The following is an 18,009-nucleotide window of genomic DNA, read 5'->3' as shown; positions in this document are numbered from 1 at the left end:
AATGTCTTTTCTTTCTTTCTTTATAATATTAGTATTGAAGTTTTCCAAAAGTTGGACCCCAATGCAGTAACTGTGACTACAAAGTCTTCGTTTGAAGAAGCTTTTTTGGGTCTGCAGAAACTGTTGGCAGCTGTGAATGGTATCCGTGAAGGAATTAGTAGGTAAGCATTTAAGCTAGTCATAAAAGCTAGTGATAGTAACAGTCACTTAAAGTCATAAAAGTCACTGAAAACTTTTGATGCCAAACTACAGTTTATTATGTGCGCTTAGCTACATGATTTCCAGTAAAAATCCTGATATCAAAGCTACCTAGAACCATTTCTTGGTAGCAAAAGAGTAAGAAGCTGTTGCAGACATTCAGATCTTGTAGTTAATTTTCTCTTTTATGACTTGGAACTTGTTTTCCAGTATTTGATGACGAGCCACTTGCCTCTGCTCAGAGTGTAAGTGGAGCTACAACATGAACAACTAATACATTAGGTCTGATGGCAAGAATTTTGAATAATTTAGAACATCTGTTTTTCAAATGTGAGTTCCACTGGAATTGGGGCAAATTTCCCATATAGTGAAGGATATAAAGTTTTGGGACTTCACTGTTACCAATTCTAGAGTATTCTTTGTGAGTCAAAACCTGTATTACAGTAATAACAATGACAATCAATCAGCTGGACACTCAGTTTAGAAAGGATAATATTCCCTCTGTCTTCCTTCTTTTTTTTTTTAAAGTGCAGAATAATAAAAACGAAGCTTTGGAAAGCATAAGGTATCTTCTGTGTAGTCTTAACTTAGTCCTTTTTTATATCAGTGAAGTTTATTCACCAGCGTGAACAGCTACAGAAGAGTGCTTTACATTGTCACTTTTACGATTGTGGAGTTCCTCAGTTTCCCATTGACTTTAAAGAATGTTTGTAGGAACTGTTTTATAATTGTGGCTAAAGTTCCAGTAACTGCAGTGAGCATCCTAAAATGTTACAGGCTGCAAATCTGAGTGGCAGGAGCTATTTGATTTGGGAAAACAACACCACTTCACACACTTTTTTTGCATAGTAGCAATGCAACAAGATTAGAAAGCTGTGAAATAGATGCATCCAAACGATTGGGCTTGCCCTGTGCATTAACAATCTGCCTTTTAAGTAAACGTTGAGGTATATTACGTTTCTACTGTAGACTTTTACAGCATTGTTAGAGATTACCTAATAAGCATATAATTTTTTCAAGTGTTTTTTCCATCTCCCTACTGTAGTAGTGAGCTTTTAAACTTGCATTATCAGTACTTAGCAATGTTCATTACAATCTGTTCTGAAGGATCACAGTTCTTACGCTACAGTTAGCACAACAGTCCTGCCGAGTATGGACATATGGTTATCCCAGTTGTAAAGTGTGAGGTCCGACCTGTCAAGGCACTTTGAAAGTCTGGAGCAGGGATCTGGACCTCAGTCACCTGGGACTTGAGCTAAGTTTTCATTTGTAACTGCTAGAATAGTTCTCTTTTTCTTTGATAAAAATTATGATGAAAACATGCAAACACTTGCTTCACTTGTCACCACTTCCAAATAAGTTTTTGTTGCCTTTTTTTTTTCATTATGGTCAGAAGAATATTTCTTTAATTGAAGTGTTTCAGTAAAATATATATTCTGTAAGTCCCAAACAAGCTTGAAGGTACACTTAGGTGAAGTAGTGTGTTCACATGAGCATTAAAGATCATCCCTGCATCAGTAGCATTGTAGCCTCAGTTATAGGTCTGATTTTTTTCTGTACAGCATATTAATAGTGGAACAAAACTATTCAAAGAATTGTTGTCTTTCAAAGATTGATGGCCTAAATATTATGAACGTAGAAACTGAAAAATATAGGTAGAAATGTGAGCTAGAATGGCTTGGTGATAAATGGTCCATTTTCATTGCTTATTGTCTTAGTACTCCCAACTGAGATTAGATTTTAGTAGCGGCAATGTCAGTTTTTTTTCTCTAAAGAAATTGTTTTAATAAAGCAGGTTACTGCTTAACTTGGTTCTTTTCATTCCAGTCCTAAAGTTCTTGCATGAAATCCTGTGGTACCAATTTATATATGTGGTGGATGAGATTTAATGGGAATATGGTGCTTCAAGGTCACTATTTCTGTGTGACAGAGGTGTTTCATTAAAACTTCGTGTGGCTATAACAAAAGACATTTTTTATTTCTTTTAGCAAAAGCTGTTTATTTCCCGTATTTCCCATTATGGGAGAGTGCTGTAAAAATAAAAAGGACTGTTATTATATCAGAGAAATCTATTTTACAAAAGATGTACTCTCTTGATTAAAGCCATTAGTATATTTAGAGCAAAGATAAACAGGATTATGTCATTTGACTTTATTTGAAATGGAGAGGCTATTTTCTGTTCCACGTGATTGCCATGACACTCAAAGAAATGTATGAAATGGCTTCAAAAATTCCTTTCATTGTTTTAAAAAATTTTCTTTTTTACTACTCAATCGAAATACACTATTTACGCATACAGAATGATTCTTGGAGTGAAGTAATTTTCCTGCACAGTTGCATTTGGAAATGCCTGCTCTGAGTTTGTTACAGATTTGCAGTAGGTGGCATCGTGGAGCAAGAAATTTAGAGACACTGTAACATGTAATCTGGTTTAGTGTTGACTGTAGGTATTTAAGTTAGTTTGAGAACTCTTGAGTAGGTTTTCTGAAGAGTCAGAACCCGTATTTATGAATCACTGTAACTTTATATATATTACAGAGTATTAAAACAAAAAGTCTGAAGTTTTCAAAAAAGGTTAATTTTGCCTAGGTCGTTCAACCTTTTTAAAACTGCACTTAGAGTATATTTATTTGTCTTGATTTTTTTGAAAAAATTGCTTTCAGTGACTTATAGTTAACCTGATGGTGTGATTGCAGAAAAGGAGGCATCTGGAGAAAAAGTAGTGAAAAAGTTTTAGCTTGAATATCTGGTGGTAATACAGCTTTCAGTGATAAAATACAAGTGTTTTCTGTGTTACCTTATATTCCTTGCTGTGCAGAGCAAAGAAGAGAGAAACTGTCTTGTGAAACTTTGGAAGTTTTACAAATAAGTTATATTGAAAGTTCAGCTGCATTGAAAGTTCAGATTTTCAGATTGTTAAAAACAATTAGAAAAGCACAATCACTCTTCTTGAGATAAATGTGTGTAATGATACCCTTCCTCAAAAAAAAGGGCTACACTAGTGGCAGTACTACAGCTATTCAGACTTGATGACCGGAACATGTTTATCGCAAATACAGATATTTAAAGGGGGGGGAGCGGGGAGAAGAGGAAAGAGCTGTTTCATGGAAGAGGTCTTATTGACAGCTTTTTCCATCTTATCCTATTTTTATAACTTTTTTGATATACAGATTTTTAATTTTACCTTTGCTTCTTCTTTGCTTTGCTTCCACTGACAATATTGGTAGCAGAGTGGTATTTATGCTGCAAAATACTGCATGCCATAAATGTTTTACAGTACTTCAGCTCTAAAATTAAGACAATAAGTGGTATGGTTAGCAACTATTGATAACCTACCTGCTTCTTTTGGCAGCAGGAATGTGTTGAAACAAGTATGTGTTAATCATCGCATCAAATATAGCTGATCCTCGCAACCATTGTTATAGCAGTGTGTTCTTGAGATTTACTCACTTAACAAGGGAGCATGAAATTCCTATTTTCCACTTCTGACAGTAGATGGTATTATATGTGTTGATATAATTACATTGACTAGCTATGAACAAAGATTATTAAACCTCTAAAATTTATACTTCACATAAAATTGTAAAACCGTGACATGTTTTTGAATAATTTTGGATTGAATAATATTTCTGGGTGTTTTCAGTGATGGTTTATACTTGTATTTATGTTGAGTATTATTTGGAACCAGTTAATTAGGGGACATAATTTAAGATCTCTTAAATCTTTCAAATAAATTAAAATAATTATCTTTCAAAATCTTTAACTTCTTGGTTTTCAAGAAACTCTTTGAGGCAACAGAAGTATTTCTACAACTTGGGGTTTTCAAGTTTCATTGCTTGTAGAAATTCTTCCACGGATTCTGCTGGAAGTTGTTTGGGCCTTTCATCTTTGGAGAGAAGAAAGGTTTAAGTACTTATCACAGAACATTAACTTTTACAGATCTTGTTCTAAGTAGTGCAGAATGCCTTGCAAGGTATCGCTAATGGGCGGTGTATATACTTGAGGTATATTTGACTCTATCCTTAAATTACACCATAACGTCCTTCCACTTTTTGCATGCAGGATGTGTTTCTCTTTTCACCTGTTGAAGTCAGTGTGTGCACCAATACCAGCAGAAGACTGGAAGTACTTTTAGATTTTCATGATCAGTCAACTGAAACATATTTTGTGTCTTTTTGCTGTTAAATCTTCCTATTAACATGATGATTGGAATATTGGATACAGATAGTTTTCTTACCCTTCCAAAGGCTTCAGCAGCAGCATTGAGATTTACACGTAGTGGTTTACATTAGCCAACGTTTTCCCTTGGCTGAGTGTAACTTCTGATTCAAGGGTTTATATGCACACGTAGGGAATTTCACATGGAAGCCTTACTATCTTCATGTTACCTGCCCAAGTTTCCTTTTCTGTTTACAAGAATTTCTTATGTAAAGGAAAAAGCAATTTTAGTCTTTGGCAAATTGTTACAGTTATTTCTAGTTTGATTTTTTCATCTTTTTGCTAAGAAATAATTCTTTTATTCACATGCCAACTTTAAAATCACTCACAATTTACAGCATATACTCTTAGATACAATACTCGTAGTGTCAGCTGTAAAAATATTTAACTGTTACTTATTCAGTAAGTAACCCGAATTCTGCTTTTCTAATATTTTACCTAAATGGAATTCCTCTCAAATTCCCAATGATTTGTTTGTTTGGAAAGCACTGATTTAGATGAGGACTCCAAAAACATTTGTAAATTAAAAGCATAATTTTTTAAGATCTTCTCAGTAATGTAGCAAAGCATTACTGTGTGAGACCTGATCCCTGAGTTGAATGTTTTGGGATTAAATAATTTAAAACCAGTTCTACAGTTTTACTAATTTAAAACCAGAATACTACAGATGTAGAGAAACTGTTTGCTCTTTGTTTATTCAGCTAGTTAATGGAGTAACTGATACTTCTTTTTCTTGGTGTCTAGTTAGAAATTGTCATCCTTCCCTTAGACTGCCATGGCATTTATAGCAATTTCTATTTTAAAGTCTCTAGTTTAAGAGCTCTACTTTTAATCTTCCTCCACATGCAGTCTCCTTCTGGAAATAAAATGGAGATTGACTCCCAGTTCAAAAAGTATTAGACTTTCCTAGCACTAGTTGATTGATTTTTATTTTTTTATTTATTTACATGAAACCTGAAATGTCCTTAAATCACTAAAGGAGAACAGTTAACTTACTTCATATGTAAATTTCAGCCTCAGGGTGCTGGGCTTTGTGAGATTTTCCAAGGTATACAGAGTTTGCTATGAATGAGAAATGGGTTTTGGAAATACTGTGTTTAAACATTATACAACACAGAGCATGATTCCCTCTTCCTTTTCGTAGTGGCAGATCTGGCTGACGGTCCTGCCTGTCAGCTGTCTTCTGATCTCTTGAACAACATGTGTAACATAATTTGTGTAAATTCCAAATGGTGAGCAAGAGGAGGATTTATAACCTCCTCTTAGAGAGGCATTTTGACCACACATAGTCAGATTGGCACAGCTGAGAGCGGGACTACGGTTGGATGAGCTGAAAGGCATCTTGCAGAGAGGCATTATATGTAGAAATGTCCCTCCCCAGGGGTCAGCAGTAGTGTGGAAACATCCCCTTGGTTACCAATTAAAAAAACACTTTACATCAGTAATAGCATTTCCAAAGCTCATCTTTCTGTAGTATTATATCATTTAATTTAATTATCATGTCTGATATAGTTGAAAATGTGTAGTATCTGACAAAAGTTTTACTCCTAGTTAGTGTTTCCTTTCCTACATGGATTCTTTGCCATCTCCTATTATATTTGAATTTACCTGCAGCCTTCTCTGCTGCCAGGGTCCAAATTTGTCCTTTACCGTTCTGCCTATTTTAATGAGAGCTGTAAGAAATTAAAAAGTTTCAAGACCTCTGCCTCTGTCAAATACAGCTGAAATTGGCCAGCGCTTAACAAGGTACAGGGCAGAGGTGATGCTGTGGCAGCTGCTTAAGCCTTGTTGCCTTTAAGCCAGTCCAGAAAGCAGAAAAGTTCAAATAAATGAGGTAGTGTTGTAAAAGCCATGGTCCTTTCTGACCTTGTAAAGCTGGAGAATGGGCATCTAGACAAAGTGGCCCTAGGATCTGAAGCACATCTGAAGCACTTCCACAATAGATGAAAGAATGAGCTTGACTTTATTTTGGGAAAAATACCCTTCATTTCCCAATAGGTTGATGTTGAACAAAACTCATTGTAAGACCAGTTTGAGTGCCTTATTGCAGTGCAGTGTAATGAGGCATTGTTAATAAGCTGCTTAGAAGTTTTGTTTTTCCATTTCTTGTCTTTTTTGCTTCCCTGATCCTCCAACAGTGAGGTTAAATGGGACTTTTAATAGGTTAAGTTGACTTTATGCAGTTAAGTCATATGCTTTTTTTATTCACTGTACAGATTTATTAAATTGGTTAATGCTTTATGACAGTCTTACACCACAGGCAATTGCATAGAACTGTTAAAGAGGAATGGCTCAGTGTGACAAACACTGAGGTATAGAAGTTTGGCCAGATTTGAGAGTGATTACCATGTAGTCTCATATGACTTTTATCCATATGCTTTACTTGTCATTGCCCAGAATTTTAGTGTTTGTGAGTAGCTGGCAGGCTGACCTGCTTTCACTGCCAAATTGCCTTGTGGGTTGTTTTTTTATTTTTCCTCTTCTATTTGATAAGTTAATTTTCTGATCCTTTTCAAATAGGCTTTGCTTGTTTTCCAAATCTTTTCTCTGCACGAGTGAGGAACCACATCTTGAGCTATTTCCTATCCAATTCCATTTTTGATTATCGTATCTTACAGTCTATGCATGCATTTGGCATCAGATGAGTGACAGGACAGTAGGTAAAGAAACATTCCAAGTGACTTGAGAAGCCCTGTTGCTTATGAGATAGAAATCATTATGTCTCACTCTCTTCGTTCTCCCTTCTGCCCCAAGAACAATATCTAATCTCCGTTTTGTAGCTGGTACCCATAGTCATGTTTTGTGTCTGACATGCTTTTCTCTACCTCAAGTACTGAATATTTTCAGAAAACTACATAGACACATACTGTAGTTTTTAGCTTGATCAACAAAATGCATTTAATGTCAATCCAGCTTTCATGTTACCCAGCATCCTTGCCAACACCTGCTCAAAGTATGATGTTTAGATTAATTAAATGTTAAAGTACATAATGTGGGGTTGTTTGTAGTTTGGTTTTGCATGGCTGTGTTGGTAGGAAAGGCAAAATGATTCAGTGGCTTTCTACCCTCTGCTTTTGAAATACATTTGGTGTCATGTTGAGAGAAGAAAAAAAAGCAGTGGTTAAATATTGCAATGGTCACAAAACTGAGATTTCAGATCGCTCTTTAGAGGAGTTTCACAGAAGAGCCCATTTGCTTCATGTATTATTAACTTTGATGGTGTTCTCTAAACATAGTTTGATGGCTGAGGCAGACTTTTTTCACGGAGAAACTTTGATGAAAATGAGATCAACTTGATTTAATGGAGTAATAGATGCAGTCGATGTGCATACAAACATGTCCAGATTTCCCAGTGTACATCTTCTCTTAAAATTTCTATTTTCCATAAAACAGAATGGTGGCTACACAAGATGAAAAGAACAGATAATGATTAAAACCAGTAGACAGCAGTGGTGGTGTGAAATCATTGCCCTGCAGTCATGAATGTATCACAGTTTTCTACAGAAAAATATATTCCAAGACTGGAGCCTTTTATTCAAGTTCCTGTTTAGTTGAAAACTGCAATAAGCATGTTTTATGAATGCTGACCTGTTAAGAATTTGTGGGGGGAAGTTACTGTGCAAGCTTTTCTCACCAACTTCTTTTCAGTACTCTGTGTGTAGCAATGGTTCTTCCTTGAAAACAGAAATGTCTTTTATTTGAAGATATTGTAAAGCTTTGAGCCAAATGTCAGATTTTTCATTTCGTGTTATAAATCCGGAGCCAATGTCATGATCCAAGCAAACGCCATAAAATAAGTTACAGGATTTAACATTGTTACTTGTGTGTTTATTTACACATTTTACTTTGTTTTTTCTAAAGAACTGGAAGCACAGCCGGTTTGTACATCCACCTGGGGTCTGGTAACTTTTAGTGAGCTAAACTGATAATTTTAGCAGTTTGCTAATACACTTTGGTCAGCAGTACAAAAATAAGTATGTTTGTCAGTTTTATGCCCTCACAAGAAATGAGTACAATGGATGGTGAGGGTTACCTTGTTGAGTGCATAGACTGCATAGTCTGGGAAACACCAATGGAATAATTAAGTCTGCAGCATTCTAACTGGTGTCAAGAATCAGAAATTTTAATAAATAAATTATTTACTTTCTCTAGTAATTCTTGAAAAATGCTCCCTTCAGTGAGAAAAGATCAAATACAGTGTATGTGATGCTGATGCTTTCATGGTGTTACATTTGCAGATGGAAAGGAAATGTAAGTGGTATGTTAGCTGCTTTCATACTCACAGTAGAATTAGAGGTCTGTGGCTAAAATTACCTTGGAATTCTCGTCTAATACTGCTTCAGAAATTACTTTCAAACTGTTTTTTACTAAATGTAGTCTTGCTAAGAACGATGAAACGAGTGAAACTTGAAGTTTCTAGCTGCTTCTCTGCCTTGGGAAATTAGAAGTCAGATGAACAGAAATAGCCGTGGGGAGATGCCCAGTAGTCAAAGGGAAAGGCAGCACCGTTTAATCCTGCCTTCCACTCTGCTCTCAGTCTCGTCGTTCACCTTCTTGTAGCTCATACATACATTTTTCTTCCAGAAAATCCAGAAGCCCATAATTAATACAGCTCTTTTCTCACCAGCCACCCTTCCCCCACTCTCCATCCTTCCTATAGAAAGCTTACCTGGCTGGGTTTCCCACCAGCAGCTCAACTGTGGCAGTAGTTGTACTTGTCCTACACCCTTGCGTGTGTGTCCTTGGCACCGCAGGAAAAATAGTGATGAACGTATTTTGCCCCAATATACTGTGTAGCAATATGTAATGACATTCAGGTGAAGTTACTAGTAATATCTTACCTTTTATGTTTTATACGGCTCTGCATTGAGTTTTATGAAAACAAACATGCAAGCTTTCCTCCTTTTTGCATGAAATAGAAGGCAGAGCAGTACAAAAATCATCAGCAATAGAAATCACACTTTCCCAAGCTCATTTATTTGTGTTGCAGATGACTGATGCGATAGCTAAAGCTGATGCATTGTCCCACACAGACAGGGTTGCTGGCTAATGGCTACATGGAGCTGGTCGGTGGGAATCTTAACTGTGATGCAGTCCAAGCTGCCAAGATTCCCAGCGTTTCCAAGCACATTTGCCAAATTGTCTCTGCCGGGGTTTTATGCTGTCAAAGCTGATAGCTTTCTCACTGAGGCAGCAGTTGAAGGCTTTGGGGTATTTTTAGGAAAACTAGCCAATTGGTTCTCTTGCTGACTTTTAGTTGGCAGGTTAAGTGTTTCAGTTTAAGAAAAAAAAATCTGGGTACATCTTCTTATGAAGGGAGAAAAAATGTGTGACTAATTTTTGTAACAGTGATAATTCCTATATAAAATCATGATGAAAATAAGCAGTGGGCTTACTACTTACAATAAATCCTGTGGTGTGTCACAGTCTTCCAGCCTGTTTAAAGTACAGTGTCATTTTTAACTGGGAGTTTTAACTTCCTCTGTTAGTTTTCTGGTTGTTTTTTTTTTTTTTTTCAATTCCTAATTACTTCATTTATAAAGGCTTACAGGTTGCAAGGCAAGGGAGGGGAGAAATTGAGCAGTTTCCCATGGGAAAGTAAATAGAGCTTCCCCAAAAGATTTTTTTTTTTTTTTTTTCCCCCCAAATTCAGTCATTTTCTTAGTCATTATTTACATACTTGAAACTTTACATAAGGCATAATTTTATCAGTATTTTGTAATATATCTAAAGTGTTACATGGTTTTTAATGTAGATTTTAATTTACATTTTGTAATGTGTAAGAGTAGTAAATTCAAATTAAGTTACACTGAGGTGTAACTGAATTATATCTGCTTAAATAGATTAGGAGAATTAATTTTTGAGAGAATAACTTCCTTATTGGATCATTTTTGGAGCCTTGTGAAAAAGGGTGTACATACCTCAGAACTTCACAAAACCTTATGGAGAGACCAAAAGTAACGCTTTCTTCTGCGGGTGGTATCTCCGTTTGAACAAGGTATCTTCAATGAACAAGGACTAGATTTTGGGAAGGACTGAAATGCTGGCTGCTGGGTGCATTCGTGGCTAAATAAAATACTAGTATTTCCCATGATACTAGGTTTTTCATAAAGACACCTCTTCGGCTCTCAAATCCTATTTTCCCTTCTCAATATTGGGTGGGAATTAGTTATTAGAAGTAGCAAAACTGGTATGTAAATTGTAGCATTTGAGCTGTACATTAGAATACTGGAGAGAGGGAGTTAAAGCTTTAGCTAATGTGGGAAAGTTTTGTATTGCACGTCATTTTTCTGTTGCTGCACATTAATACAGTGGGCTTTGCTTATGTGAAACAAAAGGCTTTTAATTATTGCTGGGTTTCTTCCTGTCTATATAGAGAAATTGCTCATAAAAACATCACTTGAATTTTTAATTAGGAAAAACCTTCATAGGAAGTCCTTACAAAAATAATAAGCTCATTTAATTCTTTTAGACAAATGGAAAGGGATGGGCGGAAGGGAAAATTCTTCAAAGATCAGAATTTCCTTTTTGTTTAAAGAAAGTAATTAGACTTTTTTTCCATGAAGCATTTCTCACTATTTTTTTCTCTCTTCCATAGAATCCTTTTATACTTGCTTAAAAAAAATCCCCAAACTTTTCTTTTTCAGAATTTTGACCCCAACCAGTAGTTTCCAAGATATTTGGACCCTCTATAACGTACTCATAAGCAACGAGGTATGAAGTTTTCTTTAATGTTTTATCACAAACGCTTCAGTTACAGTTTTTAATTTAAATTAGTTATGAGGTTAGCTGTCTCATCATTGTGTTTCCACTAAGCTGGAGTTTTGAAGATTTGCTCTTACTTATTAGGCATGGGACATAAAAATATATTTTTGGTTGGCACCTACCAAAAGTTGTTTGAATCTCCACTGGTATTTGGGTTGCTTGCGTGACTTGCAGAGTACTCATTTGTTGTGAATGACTCGCTGTCGAGAGTAAAAAGCGTTGAAGCTGAAGTCACCAAAACACCCCGGACCTAGTCATTTTAAGAAGGGAGTACATTGCACTATGGAGAATAAAGGCTGCAGTTCAAAGGAAGAAAGACAAATTGAAATTACTAGTTATTCATGAAGTTTTAACTCATTTGTGCTGAAGGATTTCAAGAAGAGAAATCAAAATGAATGTTTGCAGTAGAATGGAGGTATTTTCCATTTAGTATATTACGTATTTCAGATTTGCAGTCCTCTCCTATACAGAAAAACATATTTGGATTTTGGCCCTGTACATACAGGGTGACTATATTTATGGAATTAATGCAAATCAGAATTTATTTCATTTGCTGTAGAACTGCAGGGTAAATTAAGAGGGGAGGAAGAATTGTTTAAGGTCTTTTAGATTTGTGCAGAAATTGTTAGAAAAGGGAGCTGGAGTGATATCTATCACTCCCATTATATACAGTCATGATTGTTAATTTGTAATATTTGGTTTTATAATACATAGGATGACTTTTTTTATGTACTGTCTCAACTTGAGAGCCTGTTAGGTAATACATTAAGCATGTCTGTTATACCAGCTGTATAATTTTAATTGATACGTGATATTTGGTAAATTACTACGTTAATTCTTTGTTCTTTGTTTTAGATAAATAACAGTATAAAATTCACTGCTGAGGAGCTTTATGAGTGTGTTTCACAGGAGATCTATCGGTAAGCCAATTAGTGACCACATCAGATGGGTTTTGAGACAGTATTTGCACATGCACTGTATTAACCAAAGTACCATGAGAGAAACTGTTTGGATAAATAAAAAAAAAATCACCATTGTAGGAAGGGCATTGAGAAGATGATTGAGGATGTTTTATTTTTTTTTAAATGACCTACTATTGCAACAGAGTGGAAGGGGACAGAAGTTAAATTAGAGATGAGCCATTAGCATCTACGCAGTGATTTTCAGCTGTTTGACTTTGCGGTGAGATATCGGTCCCTCTCTCCTCTACCAGTTTTGGATTCATGGCTTAGTGGCAGAGCCAGTATAGGTCAGCATTTGTTGTAAGGTAGGTTAGAGCATGAGACTGCATTTAAATGAATTTGATTATAGCTGAAATTCTGTTTTGGTGAGGTATTTCTTGTAACAGAATTTGCTATTATAAGAACTTTGCTTAAATCAGCAGAGGAAAAAACCCTGCAATTCTCAAGGCGATTTGAGTGATTGAACTGTACCGTGAAAACTGGGCATATTTGCAGTTGCTCTGCTGCATTGGGGCCATCATTATTAAAGTCATAAATTAGGCCACTGTGTATTACTAAGCCATTTGTAAGTACAGCTAGAAAACAAAAAGGAGAAACAAATGTAAGTACTTGTTTCCAGTTTAGAAGGATTTTTTTAAAGTTTAGTCACAGGAAAATAAATGTTCTGTTGTACAGCAGAGTTAAAGGCATTGAAAACTTTAGTCTAAAAATGAGTATCATGCAAGCCTTAAAGTTCTTTGTGGTAAAGTTTCTGGCTCATAAAAGGTTTCTTTCTGAATTTGTGTAGTTGAGATCTTGTAAATCCAGGTTCTGTGAGGTTTTTAAAATGCCATAATGTTGGGTTGTTTTTTTTTTTTTCATAAATCTTAAGTGGATAATAAAAACAGGTAAATATTCTCTTTGTTGCTTTTATATGGATGTATGAGTTAGCTGTACCTTGCCAGAATATAAAGCGTGGTTCCATCAGCTTTGTTAAAGGCTTGCAGATTATTTTAATCTGAGTAGGCAAATTATTCTAAAAAGCTTTACTTTGCCTGGATTGATACTGATTTCCTAAATCTTCTGTGAATTTGAAAGTGCTAATTGCTAGGTGAGGGGCGAAAAGTTATGCAGGGAGAGAAAGATTCAATCATAAAATCATAGAACGGTTTGGGTTGAAAGGGAGCTTAAAGATCATCTAGTTCCAGCCCTCTATTATGGGCAGGAACACCTTCTGCTAGACCAGGTTGCTCAAAGCCCCATCCAGCCTGGCCTTGAACACTTCCAGGGATGGGGCATCCACAACTTGCCGGGGCAACCTGTTCCAGTGTCTCACCACCCTGACAGTAAAGAAATTCCTCCTGATAGCTAATCTAAATCTACTCTGTTTCAGTTTAAAACCGTTACCCCTCATCCTATTACTACACCCCCTGATAAAGAATCCCTCCCCATCTTTCTTGTAGGCCCCCTTTAGATACTGGTGGGCTGCTATAAGGTCCGCCTGGAGCCTTCTCTTCTCCGGGCTGAACAACCCTAACTCTCTCAGCCTGTCTTCACAGAAGTGCTCCAGCCCTCTGATCATCGTTGTGGCCCTCCTCTGGACTTGCTCCAACAATCTATGTATCAGTAGAGAAAATTAGTTTAGAAGCTTAACTGTCTTGAGTTGATGACCAGCACTTCTGTAGTTCTCAAATTTTCAAACATTTGTGGACATCTCCATCATTGTCTGTATAAAATCTACAGTATATATACAGCCTTTCGTATTGTGCTAAGGGTAGCAAGGGGACTGCTGTTTCTTGATGATTGAAAGATGTCCCAAGGTCCATATTTTATCAGAAAGCCTAAAAATTTGGTCTATTGTTGTGAATTTTGTGCGCCACCATAGATTTCATGGCCAAAACAAACATTCTCATCAGAACTTTGATTTTCTGGATGAGCGGTACAGGGTGAGGGTATAATTTTTGTTACATATGCATTATATCCTTTGAAAACATGCAAAGCAAATGAAGCAAAGATTAAGATCTGTGGCTATAAATTCAATCCACAGATTTTCAAAGTACTACTTATGTCTAATTGTTGTTCCCAGTTATTACAGCAGTGAAACTATTTGGTATTGGAGAAGTGAAATAAAATATGGCTCCACCCAATAAAGCAGAGATGCTGAATGAGGTTTTAAAAGCACTCAATTAAAAAGAGGTGTTCCAAGAGCAAAGGCACAGGAAAGGAGGCTCCTTTAAGGCAGGCTGAATTAATTTGTGCTTTGGCAGAAACATGCTGAACAAAGTGTTTTTCCCCTTTCTTCAATTACCAGTGAACGTTTTTACTTCAACCTGGCCTCTGAATTCTTTGGGAGACAAATTCCTATCTAGAATATTTGTACTTTGATTGTTCCTTTTTCAGGGTGCACCAAAGATGCTCTTGTCTTGAAATTTTGATCCAAAGGGTTTTTCCATATCTGGAGAATGAAAAGGACTACTTGGAGCTAAATAGCAAAAGCTACATTAACAATTCTCACTGCTTTTGTATCCCTCAGTGGTACTATAGGCTTTGGTATCAAAGTAGCATTTAGAAGATGCCAGCCAAGGACTAGGGTCCAGATCTTTAGGCTATAAATGGAGCAAAAAGCCTAACCCTGTCCCAGAGATCCACTATAACAATTTTTTGCATCTTCAACAAATTCACAAAATAAGTTTTTCCATCAGAAACTCTTACGTGACTTTTTAATTTTTTTTTCTGACCTTGCCTGCTAGTCACCCGGTAGATTCCAGTCTTTCTTTCATAGGTCTGAGTAGTGTTGACCAAAGACCTCTCCTTTTTTGGTGCAGTTCCCCCCACATTGCTTCCACATGTCCCTTTTCCTTATGTTGTTACAGACTGAGATGTGGTGAGAGCAAAGCCTTGTAACAAGCCACTGTACTGAGTCAGATCTGTCACAGTTAAGGTGGCTGCTAGGGGGCAAGGCAGTAGCCTGCGAGGGAGGAGACGGGATTAGACGAAAGCAGCAAAGGGCAGGCCTGGCCACTAATTTCTTCCTCGGTACAGATTCTTCAGTCCTGATAAAACGGGTTTACAAAAATCCTAGCCTGGTGAATCTTTCTTAGTTGGAATGAAGTTTTTTGCATTCTGAATAGTGGGAACACACCACAGTCTTGAGCTGCTTCAGCAGAAGAATTATGTAGATGACGGGAGGTTTAGTTAAAACCCTTGTTTCTTCCTCCCTCCCTTCCCATTCAGGCATGCACTGTGGGCAGTAGGGTTGCTGGGTTGCAAGAAGAGTCACTGTTTTTCACAGCAAGCAGCTAATGTGAAGACTTAGAAGTCACCCATTTAGTACTTTCTAAGGCTTTTGAATTTTCACTGTTGAGCAATGAGCAGTTTGTCTCATTTAATAGATGACAATTTGATGTAAAGGATAAGGTAGAAAGAGTTATCAAGGCTTTGTTTTACAAGCCTACGATCTTGTCTGAACTAAGAAAATATATTGTTTAGAGGCCTGGGCATCTAAGTAGAATGCTTGAAAGCTATGTATGACCTTCATACTGCTCTTTTTGCTGTTCCACCTGGTGCAGCTACCTTACAGAAAACTAGGAAAGGAGGTGGAGCTGACTGTGTTAGGCAGTGGTGGGGTAGATGTTGATGCCTCAGGTCTGGAATGGGCACTGACACAGCGATACCAGTATGCTCCATCCGTCTGGCCAGGCGTTCCGCTAGCCAGGGAGAGCACCCTGTGCCTCCCCCTGTCCTACCAACCCTGGTGCCAGATTTTGTGTGGTGCGGTCAGAGCAACGGTTTGGATTATTGTCCTGATACACATGGTGATGAAGCGCAGGACTGCCCGGAGGATACCCTTGAGGAGTACTAACTGCATCATTTGCAAACCTTATCCCTTTTCCTGTTTCTTGACAGTCTGTTTCAGTGCCTGTGTATGTCCCTTTCTGCCAGCCTGGCACAGCTGGGTGTCCCACACCGACATCACATGTTTCAGTGGAAGTTATCTGCAATCCAGTATGCACCAGTGTGTTTTTGAGGGCGCAGAAACAAGTTCTCTTCACCTGTTTATTTCTAGTTACTGCAGTAACTACATTTGAATTAACCTGTTTCACTGGTCTGGGGTATAGAAGTTTGCATGTAGTATCATTCTAGTCACCATTTTAACCATTACTCAGTGGCCACTAGAATAACATAGGGAAAGTTTTAATTGAGATAGAGAGTAATGTAATATTTATGTCTCAGCTGAGAGGTTTTTCTGCGCTAGTTTTTAAGAATTCTTCTTGAAAACTGTCAGTGCACTCACTGCTGCGGAGGGTTTGCTGAGGCGTCCCGATGTTCACTCTTGTTCTGTACGCAGACTTGACTGCCAGCCCGAGGAAGTACATTGTGTGCTCACTACTGGTTGCCCAGTAGTGCCTAACTTGCCTGTGTCAAAACTGAGGCAAGGCGCAGTTTGTAGCTGATGAATGGAGCTCGTTCATCAGGAGGATGGATGTTCTTTGGTCAGTGTAGCTGTGCCAGTGCTATAGGTTATTGCTGGAGAAATGCTATACATTTACACTGCTGTTTGTGATAGAATTCATCTTCATCATGTTGAGCTGATCTGCCAAGCTTATGTTAGCTGTGAGACCAAAAAATACTGGGAGGGTATGGCGTATATCCTTTTAAAAGCATCACTTAGTTTGGCTTGTATTAAAAAGAAATATATGTATATATATTAAAAGTTGATCACATGAAAAAAGCCCAACAAACTAACAGGTGTAGCTGTTGAATATAGATCTGCATTGATACAGGCATAAAGAAAATAATGTGTAAATTCATGCTCAGCATAATAAAAAAAAAAAAAGTAATTACTTCAGAGGCTGGTCTGGTAGCCCTCAGGCTGTACTTGTGTAACTTTGCTTTCTCTTTTTTTGAGGAGTACCTTTTAAATGGTCTTTTGAGAAAGTATCTTTTGGAATGCTAAAGTTACACAATGTTTTCTATCTAATCAGGTTTAGATTACTCTTTTGAAACAGAAGTCCAAATAATAAATCAGTGTAGTCAAGAGACTTATTTTGTGTGCAAATACATTATATGCAAGTATATGGAAGTTTGAATTGCACCTTCCAAAATCACCATTCTGTCAAGAAAACTGCTATAAGTGACCTTTCAATGCTGATTAATTTTTAAAACTACCTTTACATAATACCATGAAAAGCAAAAAGTAAAAAGAAGCTCTCTTTTCACTGAGTTGTGGTTTGGCTGTTTTAAGGTGTTTGTATAAAATCCTTGACTTTGGTAGCTTTAGAACAGAAGTCACTGCTACTTCCTGGGTTTTATGGAAATGGCCTTTTCGATTATACATATCGTAACTGCATAGTTTCTCTTCTGCCATATTCCTTTTTAGTTAAAAATTGTATTAAATTGTGTTTTGAGTCAGGGCAACTGGTTGGTTTTCAGGCTTTGTAGCCACTCCTAGTAGGAAAGCAACAAATAATTCCTACTAGCGGCTCCTCTTCAGAGGTTACATTTGGCTGCAAATATGAGAGAAGAGCCCACAGAAATCACCCAGCAGATAAGGTGTAGGAGCAGTTGCTATTTCATCAGTACCTCATGTGCTGATGCCAGGGGTGTGAGTGGCTATTGCAAGGGTGTGAGTAGGCAGGAGGGATACGCAGTACTAGGGGCATAGCACGTGCTCCTTTTCCCCACGGGGGTGAAGGGGAATTTTTGCATCTCTTGCACATCGTACTCGTACAAGCAAGAACATAAAAATCTGTGCTAATTGTTTAAAGTAACCATTTTACTTACACATGAGGTTATTTTTTCAACTTAGAATTCAGCTGCCTTCTCTATAGTTGATTTATTTTTTCCCCTCAAGTGCAATAGCAAATACGTTTGCAAAATACTCCAG

The 18,009-nt window shown here is 37.1% G+C and overlaps 1 protein-coding gene across 1 annotated transcript in view; it reads left to right on the top strand.

The window, feature by feature from the left end:
* Positions 1 to 18,009, top strand: part of SWT1 (SWT1 RNA endoribonuclease homolog) — a gene marked incomplete at its 5' end in the record, with an annotated part of 40,009 nt that overhangs the window by 19,676 nt on the left and 2,324 nt on the right. Inside the window, 3 exons of the mRNA XM_082484015.1 lie at positions 33 to 161; positions 11,064 to 11,130; positions 12,037 to 12,101. Coding sequence (XP_082340141.1) covers positions 33 to 161; positions 11,064 to 11,130; positions 12,037 to 12,101 — 261 coding nt within the window. The remainder of the gene's footprint in view (positions 1 to 32; positions 162 to 11,063; positions 11,131 to 12,036; positions 12,102 to 18,009) is intronic.

Source organism: Vanellus vanellus, assembly GCF_965231255.1.
Source record: "Vanellus vanellus genome assembly, chromosome: 5".
Classification (NCBI taxonomy): domain Eukaryota; kingdom Metazoa; phylum Chordata; class Aves; order Charadriiformes; family Charadriidae; genus Vanellus; species Vanellus vanellus.
The sequence above is the reverse complement of the archived record's forward strand: the minus strand, read 5'-3'. Positions and strand labels throughout refer to the sequence as shown.